This window comes from Thunnus thynnus, chromosome 23 (assembly GCF_963924715.1).
Source record: "Thunnus thynnus chromosome 23, fThuThy2.1, whole genome shotgun sequence".
Classification (NCBI taxonomy): domain Eukaryota; kingdom Metazoa; phylum Chordata; class Actinopteri; order Scombriformes; family Scombridae; genus Thunnus; species Thunnus thynnus.
In genome coordinates, this window is record NC_089539.1 from 13,640,654 (window position 1) to 13,653,618 (window position 12,965).

General features: G+C 36.6%; 3 protein-coding genes across 8 annotated transcripts in view; 1 reads left to right on the forward strand and 2 right to left on the reverse strand.

Moving 5' to 3' along the window:
- Window positions 1-1,710, forward strand: part of zgc:113263 (uncharacterized protein LOC503753 homolog) — a 21,573-nt gene extending 19,863 nt beyond the window's left edge. For 5 of the 6 annotated variants that reach the window (XM_067581203.1, XM_067581205.1, XM_067581206.1 and 2 more), the window contains one exon: window positions 806-1,710. In XM_067581203.1, the coding sequence (XP_067437304.1) occupies window positions 806-813 (8 nt within the window). In that variant the 3' untranslated portion in view covers window positions 814-1,710. The remainder of the gene's footprint in view (window positions 1-805) is intronic. The other variant, XR_010925637.1, reaches the window with a different exon arrangement.
- Window positions 1,628-8,365, reverse strand: LOC137175535 (uncharacterized). Its single transcript, XM_067581233.1, has 10 exons — window positions 8,110-8,365; window positions 7,694-7,777; window positions 7,281-7,400; window positions 7,099-7,173; window positions 6,453-6,581; window positions 6,142-6,234; window positions 5,135-5,167; window positions 4,566-4,637; window positions 4,189-4,263; window positions 1,628-4,069 (listed from the first exon to the last, which is right to left on the reverse strand). Exons 1-10 carry the CDS (start codon window positions 8,194-8,196, stop codon window positions 3,545-3,547), a joined length of 1,293 nt encoding a protein of 430 aa, XP_067437334.1. The 5' UTR covers window positions 8,197-8,365; the 3' UTR covers window positions 1,628-3,544.
- Window positions 8,366-9,534: 1,169 nt separating this feature from the next.
- On the reverse strand, window positions 9,535-11,270 carry LOC137175540 (uncharacterized). The gene is made up of 5 exons (XM_067581238.1): window positions 11,197-11,270; window positions 11,037-11,106; window positions 10,395-10,511; window positions 10,084-10,267; window positions 9,535-9,885 (listed from the first exon to the last, which is right to left on the reverse strand). Exons 1-5 carry the CDS (start codon window positions 11,214-11,216, stop codon window positions 9,569-9,571), a joined length of 708 nt encoding a protein of 235 aa, XP_067437339.1. The 5' UTR covers window positions 11,217-11,270; the 3' UTR covers window positions 9,535-9,568.
- Between the last annotated feature and the right edge of the window lie 1,695 nt (window positions 11,271-12,965).

Consider the following 12,965-nt stretch of genomic DNA (forward strand, 5'->3'; position numbering starts at 1 on the left):
CATCTTTAGACAGTAGCTTTAACAATAATGCCTGACCTAGTAAGCTATGACAGTTCATAGTATAGCAGTATCTCTGGTCCAATTCCTGTTTCAAAAGTTAGATGTCATGTCACAGCTACTTTGAGGATTTATTGTCTTTATTGTATTTTTATTTTTTAGTTGAACACTGTATACTGCACTGTGTACACATTGCAGAAATGTTGGTTCTGTTTTCGCTTTAGCACTATTATTATATTACTACTAAAGCAACAACCATTACAGGAATAGTTTGACATTTTGGGAGCAGCTGGTTAGCTTAGCGTAGCACAAAGACTGAAAACAGGGGAAACAGCTAGCGTAGCTCTGTCCAAATGTAACAAAAAACACCTACCAGCACCTCTAACACTTACTAACATGTTATATCCCTAACCCATTCAAAAACCGAAGTTAAAAAAAAACATTTCTTGGTTTTACAGAGAATTGTGTGGTGTTGTTTCTACACTTCTGTGTTTTTGTATAAAGTAAATAAACTAAATATAAAGTGTTAATTAGGGAATTTTAGAGGTGCTAGTAGGCAGATTTTGCTAACGTTGGACAGACTCAAGTTAGCTGTTTCCAGTTCGTATGCAAAGTTAAGCTAACCGGCTTCTCGCTCTAGCTACATAGTTAGCGTGGAGACTAGAGAGTCTACCAATCCTCTCATATAACTATTTCTCTCTCATTTCCCTGGCTAAAAAAATATAGTGCAGCGAAGTAGCTAGCTGCTATCCGGCTCTTTGAAATACACAATTTAACGTCTAAAATTTGCTTTCTCTCTCTGATTCAGAGTCTTGAAACCGTCTGTCCATTATCGTAGAGCCATATTGAGAGTACACAACAGCAGCAGATGGAAGAAGGAGAACAGCCAACAAGGACATTCATGCAGAAACTGTGAATATAACAGCTGTGGTGTGCAGTTGTTTACAGATGACAGAACAGGGCCTGTACAGGCTCATTCAGATCTACATTTGCCTCTGTATATACTTCAGATACTTTTACATTCTTCAGACATGCAGACCTTCTTAGGCTTGGACTGCTGTGAGTGTGTGACTGTGTGTTTGTGTTCCTCCACCAGAGTGTCTTTTTGATTATTTACGACAGAGCCATGACACTAAAACCAGGACGCTCAGGGCTCGAGGGACAAGAAAGAATCTCTGATTTTGACCTGGTGGGAGTCACACAAGATGCTGTCTTCCTCTGGAAAACATGTTTTTACTTGTATAAAATTTATTTTGTACTTGAATTTGAAGTAAGTGAAGCAGAGCACACGCAAAAAACGAATACACGCAAGGCCTCTAGCACTGTAACCACAGCCTACATTCGCTTTTTGGTCCTAGTTCAGATCTTACTTTTGTTTGTCATGTTTGAAATCTAAGTGGTGAAAAGTAAAAGATGAATTTGTTACGTTATTTCTTATTTTTGTTCAGAATTTTATTTATTTACATTAATGTTTACATATGTATTTCAAAGTTTTACAATTTACTTTAAATATGTTACTCTTTGAACTTTGAGGCATATTTTTTCCACAAATGTGTAGAGGTTTTGTCATATCCATTAAAAGAAACTTGAAATGTCTGATTTAGGATTTATTTCTGTGATTTGTTGTGTGTAATAAAAAAAATGTGTTTAAGATTTCAGACTTTGTACAGAGGAACCATAATGAAAACAATAAAACCAACAGCAGAAGATGAATTTAAAGTGTAACAATCACAGCTCATTGCAAAATACAGTCTGTTACAGTTGATGAGACCAGGAAAGTGGTCAAATGCATATTATAATCCTGCAGAGAAAAGCATATTTACAAAAGTGACAGATAAAAATATGCAAAAATATGTTAATATCATCCATATCTAAATGCATGTAGGAATAATCTATATAATCTAAAATGTGAGATAAAACAAGAGCAGAGGTATGTATGGGAGAGAAATTCTGACACAAGTAATAAGTGTCATATCTGTTTCCTTACAAAACTGGCGTTTTGAGTGAATTAGGGATGAAGATTAAAAGCACGGGTCTTGATGCAGATTTACACTGGTGTAAGTTACTCAGTACATTTACTCAAAAACTATACTCAAGTACATCTCTGAGACACTTTGACCTAACCTGAGTATATCAATATTATGAGATAAAAGTAGTCGTGCACATCCATAAAACCTCAGTGGGAAAGGTGCAGGATACAAGCTCAGAGCTCCTTTTACTTTATTTGTGACATTATATATACTTAACAGGTTTATTTGTTACATGTAAAATGTGATAATCTTAAAAAAAAATGTGATCCACAGCTCCACCCAACAGTGTTTAAAATACTTACAGTTAGCTTCACATCAACCAACATTAATGCATCACAGGGTGGAGTCAATCGTCCAGTACGCAACATCCACAGATGTAATGTGGAAACTTGAAGCACAAACACTGAGAATGGACTTTACAGTGAAGTAGATATTTCGAACCAAAGAACAATATTTGCATATTAATAAATTCTGGATTTTTCAGTGAGGTTGAAAGACTTGCGGTAGTTTATGGATTTCAGGAGGTAATTGAACTTTTGTGTCACTTAAGTGTCATATTAGCTTCATATAAACTTTTAAATAAATTTTTGTAAAGAAGATTTCGGCCCCCATCAATTACATTGTAAGTACATTATGAAGGGATCTTCTAATGGTCAGTATGAACAGGTGAAATGATTACAGCAAGAAAAAAACCCTTTTCGATGTTTATTTGGGCACCTGACTGTTATTTTAAGGAAGACTTGAAAAATTGTGTACCCATCCTTTAAATAAATGATCTGAGTACTTCTTTTGGCAGACACTGCACACATATACTAGGAATGGGAAATAAGAAGAAAAGAATAAGTGATTTTCAGGTCTTAAAACATCTTAAACGGTACTAATGTTTTAGAGAGTATGCCCAAAAATGTTTTGTCAAGAACTATCTCATGTTACTAGCCTCAGTGATCTAGTTTACTCTAACTCTATCGCTCTCATTCAAACAAACTCTACATGATTTACTGCTGTTTACATTGACTGTGAGGTTCCTGGTCTGCCTGTATTAGATTAAAGTGGAATGATGGGAAATCAGAGGAGGTTGCTGGGTAACGACTTGTTAATAAGCCAACGTTTCCCGTCACAAGGCCATATAAATTTGACAGGGATGTTGAATTATGACAAATACTGTAGTCCCACACTGTAACCATGACCATGCACATGCTGATATCACACACTGAAGCAGGCTTTTCATTACTTTTATGGTCTACGAGTTTGTCGAGCACACAGAGGCGGAGCTGAGCTGGAAAAACAGTAAAGACACTGTTGGTTTGTCCGGATGGCAATGTCGGTCAGTCACTTTGGTTCACACTGAAATATCTGGTAGGAACCTGGGAAATAGAGACCTTAAATGCCTCATACAAAGGCTCCATCTCTAATATACAGTTCTTTGAGTTTGACAGGAAAAACCTGTTGCAAAGTGTGAAGGGCAATGTAAAAATATGCCACATACAGCACAAACTGATGATATGACACTACAAAAATCAAGGATTGTGTGGAGGATCTCTCTCTCTGGGCCAAACAATATTCTCAACTGAAAAAATATGGTGTCCTCTACACCACCAGGCCCGCCTGTCGGGTTTGTCAGCATCGACCAGCACAGCATTGCTGGGAAGCAGCGGTGAACCTTCCTCTAACAGGACCGTGTAGAAGTCCTTGGGTTTAGAAGGAAATATACACAAGCATTGAACCCAATGTTGGACTGGAGGTGGGTCTGCCTGTTCCTGGAGCTTCCTCAGCCCCGACAGAGGAATTATGCACACTGCGTTGTCATCACGGTTGCCCTCCGCTGCTTCTCGTCCCTCTCCCTGCACATTCATCCCTTCCTCTTGACGTAAGACTACACCGTCAACCTCGCCGCTCTCTTTTGCTTCCGCGTCTTCCCGGCTATCCTCCTGTGCTTTGTTATTATTGTTCTTTCTGATGAATACCACTGGAACCATTTTCTCTCCTCCTCGCCTTTTGTATATCCAATAACTCCATTTTGCAACACATGCTTCCACAGTTCCCTGAGAACACAAGAAAAACATGTTGCATTGAGTTGGATGGTTCCTTTTAATGCATTATGTTCATATTTGACCTTATGTGTTATTTTTGTCTAATTTTACCATCATGTCATTTAACTTACAATGTAAATAATGTACAAAAATGTCATCAGTATACACAACACAGAGAGGGCAGGGAGAACACTCACGATGGTGATCTGAAAAAAAAAGAAGAAATAATTAGATTTTTTTTTCAGGCATTTTATATGATGCATCTGAAGATTTGAGAAGCATACACAGTCAAAATGTTACTAAATCTTATTGAGTCTTTAAATCTTTTCTACGGTGGCCCTGAAGACCAAATCTTAAACACATGAATAAATTAGAAAACACAACATCATTAGAGAAAACTTAGTGGCATCTCAGAAAACATGAATTTTCAAGCAGCACATGATGAGACAATTTCACAGCGTCTTTAGGGAATATTCAAACAATCTGTTTGTAACGTGATATTTCTTACCCAAACTGCCATGACGATCCAAAACATGGAGCTTTGTTTTTCTACAAGGGATAAGACTGTAGGAAGACAAGGCTGCACACACACACAGAATGTGTCAATAATAAATGCTTGTCATCTCTTTCTTGATCTCTCCTTGTTTTTTTTGTCATTTAAAGCCACTGAAAACATCAAATTTTATAACTTCATATATTCACGTCTCAATCAAAGATTAATTCTGGAGGGAAAAAAACTCCTTGGGTTTTATTAAGAGTTTGACAAACAGAAGTGATCAGGACTGTGTGGATGTGGTTTCAATGACAACACCACTAAATGTCATTAGCTACTAAATCCCGACTGTCTCTCTACTGCTGGTATATTTATTTACGATCATCTTTAAGGGGATGATCAGGTCTTCTCTTGAATTTTGATGATTGAGAGGCTGTAAATAAGTATTTCAGCAGTCCAAGCCTAATATATAGAAATCTCTCACTTGAAAAAAGCACTTTAATTTGGCAGAAAATTGAGTGTGACGGGAAAAACAGGTTTGTCAGGGCCTTAAATAATTCAGTTTAACTAGAGCTATATTTTACCTTTTCATAAACATGGCTGTCTCCAACTCCAACCTAAAACAGAAATACAAACATTATGTGTGTATTATAAACACTGCAAAATATACTGTGTTATGGAATATATGTTTACTTTGCTTGTTGATGAATCGATTTAACTTGAGCTATGATAGTAATATGTATAAATATACATGTCAGTTGAACCAAATGATCCAAACACCCTCAGCTCCCTGGTTAACTGCTTGTTAACAATCAATAAATGGATGAAAAATAACTTTTTAAAACTAAACAGGAGAAGATGGAAATTCCTCTGATTGGCCCAAAAGCCAAAAGAGATTTGCTGTGTGAGAAACTTGGTAATCTGGCTGCTCTCCTTGGTGTAATCTTAGACTCTGATCTGAATTTTATACATTTTATGAACAAGGTGACCTAAACTGCTCTTTTCAATCTTAGGACTAGCGCAAAGAAACGTCTGTTTTTAACTTTAAAAGATGCAGAAAACTTAATTCATGCTTTTATATTGAGTTGACCTGACTATTGTAATGCTCATGTTACAGGTCTCGCTAGAAATATGATCGAGAAGCTGCAACTCATCCAGAATTCAGTTGCCAGGCCTTAATCAAAGAAGAGAGAGCATGTTACTCCAGTGTTATCCTCTCTACACTGGCTCCCAATTTCTTTTAGAATTGATTTTAAAGTGCTCTTACTTGTTTTTTAAGCTCTTAATGGGTTAGGACCAGCCTACATCGCACACAGCTTGACATGTAACTGCCCCCCACGTTTGTTTGTTTCTTCTTCTTTTCTGTTTTTATTGATCTTTGATTTGACTTTGTCATTTGTATGCAAAGCACTTATATGAAATGTGCCATACAAATAAAGTTCTTATTATTAAGTTATTATTATGTGATTAAAATAATTTGTTCATCTTGATAATGTGTGATTTCAAGAAATGGTGACACAAATTAATATTGTGACTTCTACGCTGCTGTTGTTTTGCAGTTACGTGTCTGTTTGAAGGATGAATGACTCACACATCCGGAGCTGTTGTCCTCTCTGTCACATAGGCAGGAGTCTGGGATCGGGGACTTCCAGTCTTGGTAGCTTTGGAGTCCACAACACTTAAACTGGAGCGAATACACACAAACCAACAGGTGACCTGAAGCTACTTATAAATGTGCTTTATGAATATTTATAAGAACACGTGCACATCAAGATCAATAGTAAAGGAACCTACTTTAAAAAACAGCACAATACAATGACTGTCTCTTTAAGTCTTGTCAGACAAAAGATTGTTTTCCTCACAGAGAAGCTTATATCCTAAAAGTCAAATTTCCAGTCTTACCTCAGCCTGCCAGTGATACACATTATCGAGTGTACGACAGACTGTGTCAGTCAGCTGGTTGTGTGTGTTTGGTGGCTTATCTGTCAGAGGTAGCAGAGCCAAGTAGCGCTTCTCAAACTCCTGTAGCTCCTGTAGAGAGATGAGAATCATCAAGACATCTGCAATTATTTGATGATGAACCCTGCTTTATTTCATGCATTCTGGTTTGCTTATTTTTTTTCTGTGTGAAGAGAAACCACACCAAGTTAACCAACTCATCCACTGATTCGTACCAAACTATAAGCTTAGAGGTTGGATTCTGTTACTGTTGCATGGAACCAGGCCAGCTGTTTCTCCCAGTTTCCAATCTTTATGCTAAGCTAAGCTAACGCACAGACATCTTCTTATCTAACTCTCCACCAGAACGTGACTAAGAAGCGTATTTGCCAAAATGTCAAACTTTTGCTTTAAAGTAGCTCATGTGATGACAACTGAGCAGACATGAGATATGGTTGAAAGCTCAAAAAAAAGCTACTGTAGTAAGAATACCTTGAATTAAAATGTATTATGTCAAACTACGGTTTCCAAGGTAAATATTATACTTTCACACTCATGCTAGTTCAGGTTTACAGCATTTAAATATACAGGAAGGGTGTGAGTTGCCCACCTGAGTCTCTTCTTTCAAAAGGCGTCCAGAATATATAGCCAGAACCAAAAGCAGGCAAATGTTCGTACCCAGTAACTACGGAGAGACAACAAGAGAGGGGAAAGGCAGTTTCAATTTCAATTTTTTTCCTATAGTTGAATATATAGATGTATATCACATCTTAGACTCAGACATCCACATACCACTTTTAAATAGAAGCCCTTCTTCCTCCAGAATTCCAGCAGTAGCAAGATACAGGCTGCCATGCTGAGCCCTGAGCCCAAATACACAAGTCTGGCTTCGTTTATCAGCCTGGTCACGTCCTACAAGAACAAACCTCACAGTCATATGTATCAACACGGACAGAGCACAACACCAGTAAGCAGGGCTGGGTATCAAACGTTCTCGGTACCCTGTTCACTTTTGTTTTAATTATTGTATAGTTTGATTGTTTTATACAGTAAATTACAGATTTTAATGATTTCTGCTTTTATCATTAACAGGCATACGACAGTTCTGACACCTAAAATGAGATTTTGTCCTACATTATAATTTGTGTGTAAGTAATCTGATAAAGGAGCAACAATTAGAAATAAAAAGTTTTTTGTAGTTTTACCTCCTGGCTGTTCACGCATTCAAAGCTCCGGCTATTCAAAAGGTGTCCTGATGCTGTCAAGATGAGCAACACTAAACACCAGACCTGGAAAAAAACATTCTTTACTGTACATCTGCAAATTTCACTTACACATTACATTTAAGAGGCAAATATTTTACTTTTTACTCCCCTACACTGATCTCATAGCTGTATTTTCTTTGCAGATTTAAGATTTTTCATGCAAAACATAAGATCAGCAAATGACTCACCACTTTTACTTAACGTTATTAAATTGTAATCAAATGAATAATTAAGTAATTAGACCAGCAAAAGACAAAACAAACAAACAAAACAAAACAAAGCAAATTGAATTAGGCGATAACACAACAGAACTCATCGATCTATCTATCTCATTGTAAAATGAGTAAAATACTTACCGCATATATTATCACTATAGATGTTGAAGTCCACAGTGTGGAACTGGGCTTCCGGAAAAATGTAGATTTCTTGTCATCAGCAGCCATGTCTTCACAATTTTATATCTCCAGTTGCTACAACTGGGTAAACAACCACAAAACTGTCACAGGTCGTATGTTTGGTCGCGAGAAAAGAGAAGAAGGGGTGACCTCCCATACAGAGGCGGAATATCCCTGAGATGTCCCTTCCAGTTAAAACACCACCTCTGTATGGAGGGTGAATAATGCCACAACACACATCCCTGGGCTGTCCTTGCCCACTAAGATACCACCTCTGTATGGGGGTAAGTACTCCTCCCACTTTGAGTGAATGTATGGCAGCTTGTTGTTGCCAACATGAAGGAAAAAAATGTGCTCAAATCTAATTATAACACTAAAGTTTCACATTATAATGAAAAAAAATGTGTTTCCTTATTACAGATTTCATTATAATGATAAAGTTTTCTTATAATTGAGACACAGAGTGGACAATATCCTTAAAGTGTCCGAATGCTGATAACAACCCCATCTAGTTTAGGCTGGTGTGAAACAAATGCTTGAAATGTATCTCTTAAATCCACCTTCTGGACATGGACTGTAAAGGTGTATATACTCTATGTAACCATGCGCACCAGCACGTAAGTTACATGGATTTTATCAAACAATCAGAAAGTGAAAAGCAGATAAAACTGTCTATATTAGCAGTTTCTCATTAACAGTGAGTGAAATATTGTGACCACATTAATTATCTCCCCTGGAATATTACGATAAAGGCTCCTCTTTTTCATCCCATTTCTACCTGTCTGTCATTTGTTATAACACGAGGTCCGGTTACAGTTCATATAACAATTTCTTAATGAGCTCTTGAGCACATAAAGAGCAGCAATGTGCTGTATAACTTGCATAATATTGTTTTTCATGTAATAATGAGAAAATTCATTCTGCTTATTTTGAGCTGAGTGTTGAGCATTCTGTGAGTGTTTTATGATCCCTTAAGGTCCAGTTTCCCTTTAGCTTGGAAAAGTGGTTTGATGGATAAAAAGATTATAACACAAGTGATAAACGGATGATCCCTTTGACAAATAAAAATAAGATTTTCTCTAAGAATCCACTCAGTCATGTGCTAACAATGTATGTATCCTGTAGTTTATGTTAAGCTTTTGGAAGTTACTAAACCAGTTATCCTTCATCTCTGAGGCCATCTTGTGTACATTTGCATTACATGCATTGAACAAGACTTTTGGGAAGATCTAAGAAGGCTGAATCGATATAGGAAATAGTAAAAAACAGTGTACTTAAACATGTTATAAGTTTTATATTCATACATACAGTAAAAATAGAGGAAGATGGTTCTGTTAAATCTGTTTGACATACAATATACAACACATGAACTTATTTAACTGTGTTTTTAATCAACAAAATTGATGGGAGAAGTTTTCTCCTACTTCTTTGCTTTGTTCTTTCTGGGACTCTCAGCCTTCTGCATGTTTCCAACTACGGGCAGCTTGAAGCTTCTATCAAGTTCCTCGGTCCCTCCAGAAATTGATGGCAGAACACAAATCGGTCTGTGCAGATTCACAGTCTTTGGCTTTAAGCGCTTGACTGGAGTGTTCTCTATCACGGGCAGTTTGCAGAGGCTGTGCTGCACTGTGGTGGGCTTCGGGACAGACATTTCAGGTTTGCGTACGTGAATTTGGGGCAGATGACTGGGCAGTTTCATCTGACTGCCCTCCTTGTTACCACAGTTTTGTTTGACAACTGCACGAAGGAAAAATAAGTTAGTAAAACTTTTGACTGAGAAGCATGAAACATTAGCAAGTGAGCTGCGTAAAGTTGACAGTGTGGCACCAGCAGGCTAATATATATTCTGAACAGAAACATCCAATCAAACAACTCCCTGATTATGTTGTGTGTAATATGTAGTTTAGATGCTCTTGGAGGAAAATCAAATCACACCTGCAGGTATCACTGGCAGTTTCAATTCCTCAAAGACATGTTTTCGCTGCTGTGAACGCTGCAAGTTCGGCTTGAAGCGGGAGGCTAAGCAGTGTCTGCTCCAGATCCCAGCCTGCTGCGGGGAAACTGTTATAACTGGTAATGGGGGAAAGTTGGTTGAAACCACTTTGCCACTACCTGCATGCTGATAAAGAAAAAAAGACAGTCAGCGTATGTTTTTTTCAACTCTTCTTCACCCCCTAATACTGTTACTATGCAGTGTAAAATAAATGATGTATTTGTTTTGCAGTTGTTTAGATTGGCAAACTGACCACGGTGTAGCTTCTCTGTTTCCTCGTCAGCCGGTCAGTTTTTGGTGGAGAGTGTTCATGTGAAACAGGCTTGGACATGTCTGATGTCAGGGGGTCACAGACGTGTCCTGCATGAACCTGGTATGTATCACAAAATAGAAAATAGTTCAGGATGATATTTGAAGGTGACAAAAACACTAAGATCAAAAACTAGTGTAAAAGTTGTCTTCGTTCAAATGTACTTTGACTATATTTAAATCTACAGAGCAGATCACATTGTAGGACAGTGACTTTACACTGACCAGAACCAGAACTTTTGATGTTTTTTTATATATAAATATAAAGTTTATATATTTATATATAAACTATGTGGTATAATACATGTAAGTAAATCATTTTGACAAGACATAATGTTCATCTTTGTAGCATATAACGCACAACTGATGTTACTCAGATTTATTTTGACCCTACTTGTGCATTTTAAGCAAAATATTCTCAGTTATTCTTCTTAAAAGAACAAATCAATTAAAGTTACAAATGCAGAAAAAGAAACAAGATAAAGACACAGCTCAGGTGCATTAATAGAAATGTATTTAATGTGTGCAACAGATAGTCGATGAATAATAGATGGAGCTGCAGTGTTGAAAGTTATCTTGTGCTCACCTGTTTTATTTGGTTCAGATCACTTCCATCGTCTCTCTTGCCCCCTTTTTGTCCGACTTTCTGCAGTCGCCTAGAGAAAAAGCCCAGAGTTTAACCTCTGTTAATATTGATGATCAATACAGTATCCACGTTTCCTCAATATAGTTGCTGAATTTCTCACCTTTGCTTCCTGTCACTCATGGTTTCAGACAGAAAGTATGGTGAACTGCTGAGGTGAAAGTCTCCCACAAAATAGTCAATATGCAGTTTGCATATTTTGATGAACTGTGAAGACAAACAGCAGCTGTGACATCACAGTTTCACGTCCATGTTCTATGTTCTACTAAGGAACACGTCATCATGTTAAGGAACCACAAATAGGCCAATACTGAAAATATAAATACCATAAACTGTGAAAATAAACTATGAGTCATTAAAATTCATATTTTCAGGATGAAGAATCATAAATACATTTTCAAGGTCTATTTTTATTTCAAAGTAGTTATTTCTCCAGTTACACAGTGTATCACAGTACAGGAATACACTGTATGTATATTACAGTATGTCATGATGCCATTTTTAATTACAGTACGCTGTCCATCTCTTGTACTCACTTTATTAATGATAAGGCAAAAATCATGAAGACAAACCATATGAAAAGCAAAGCCGCCAATCAGAGAAATACTCCTCTCATGTTCACATAAATGAGCTCATCACCTCTAAACAAACATGAGCTTTTCTCAGTTTTAAAATATTATGTTCACATCACCCAAGATCCTCTACAGGAACATTAGATAACTATTTTACAGTGTTTTTGATACATACATTACAAGCACTTACTTTCCCCTCAGTGTAATGTGTATAATCTCTAGGCAACTACTTCTATTAATGATCTGCAGTTTTTTCTTTCATTGTTTCTCTCTTTTTTTTTAATAATAACATAATATTTGTAAAGCCACAAAGACTTGATGTGACCTGGAAGAAACCAGATTTACAGGAGATAATTTGGCCTGGAAAGGTTGTTAATCAAATCCCTCAATAGCAGGTAATGTACTGTTTAAGACTTGATGAAAAAAGAAATAAACATTTAAAGCTCTGGTCTGGGTGAGACAGCTCATAATCAAGACATGTGTTGTGCTATATTTAGGTAACATGAAACAGGAAAATATACAACATACAACAAAAGAGATGACCCACATACTGTAGGGATGTGGCTGGACATTGTTGAAGGCATGTATGATGTGGACTCATGTTTTGAAAATTCAGCAACTGGAATTAAACTGAAAAATGGGAAAAATCGACTGTTTTAAAACCCATTACAAGGATATTACTAAATTCTTTGTGATTTTTTCTGTTTATTCTGTAATAACAAAATTGAAAACAATATAATTTGAGTGAAAGAGAAGGTGCCTCATCCAAAAACTAATGGAAAACAGTGTAAGTAAAACAACACTATTGACCGAACAAACACCATGAAACAAGATTACTGTCTATTAAATTAGCCCCATTTTACAACAGAATTTAACAAAATGAACTTTAACTAACTGAAATGAACTAAACCTGCGTTAGTAATGTATTGAGCTATACATCACTGATCTAAGAAACAGTAATTATAATGTATTGTTTATTATTCTTTGTTTGGATTATTTCATTATTGGCTTCCACAAAGTGGTTGCTAGACTTAGACTGAGACTCTACATGAAATAATTATACAAATACACATCAACATCTCAGAAAACACAACAATAAAATCTGAAATGTTGTTCCGTTTTCTGTAATGTTGTTGTGTTTTGCACCTCAGGGCCACCATACGAAACAAACCAAGCATAAATATCAAAAAATAAGTCAATTGATCTCAATTGATAAAATAAACAGTGGACAAGAGAATATGCATATAGAAAACAAAAAATTAAAGAGAGAAAACATACTTAAAAACTATTTGAGCTGATC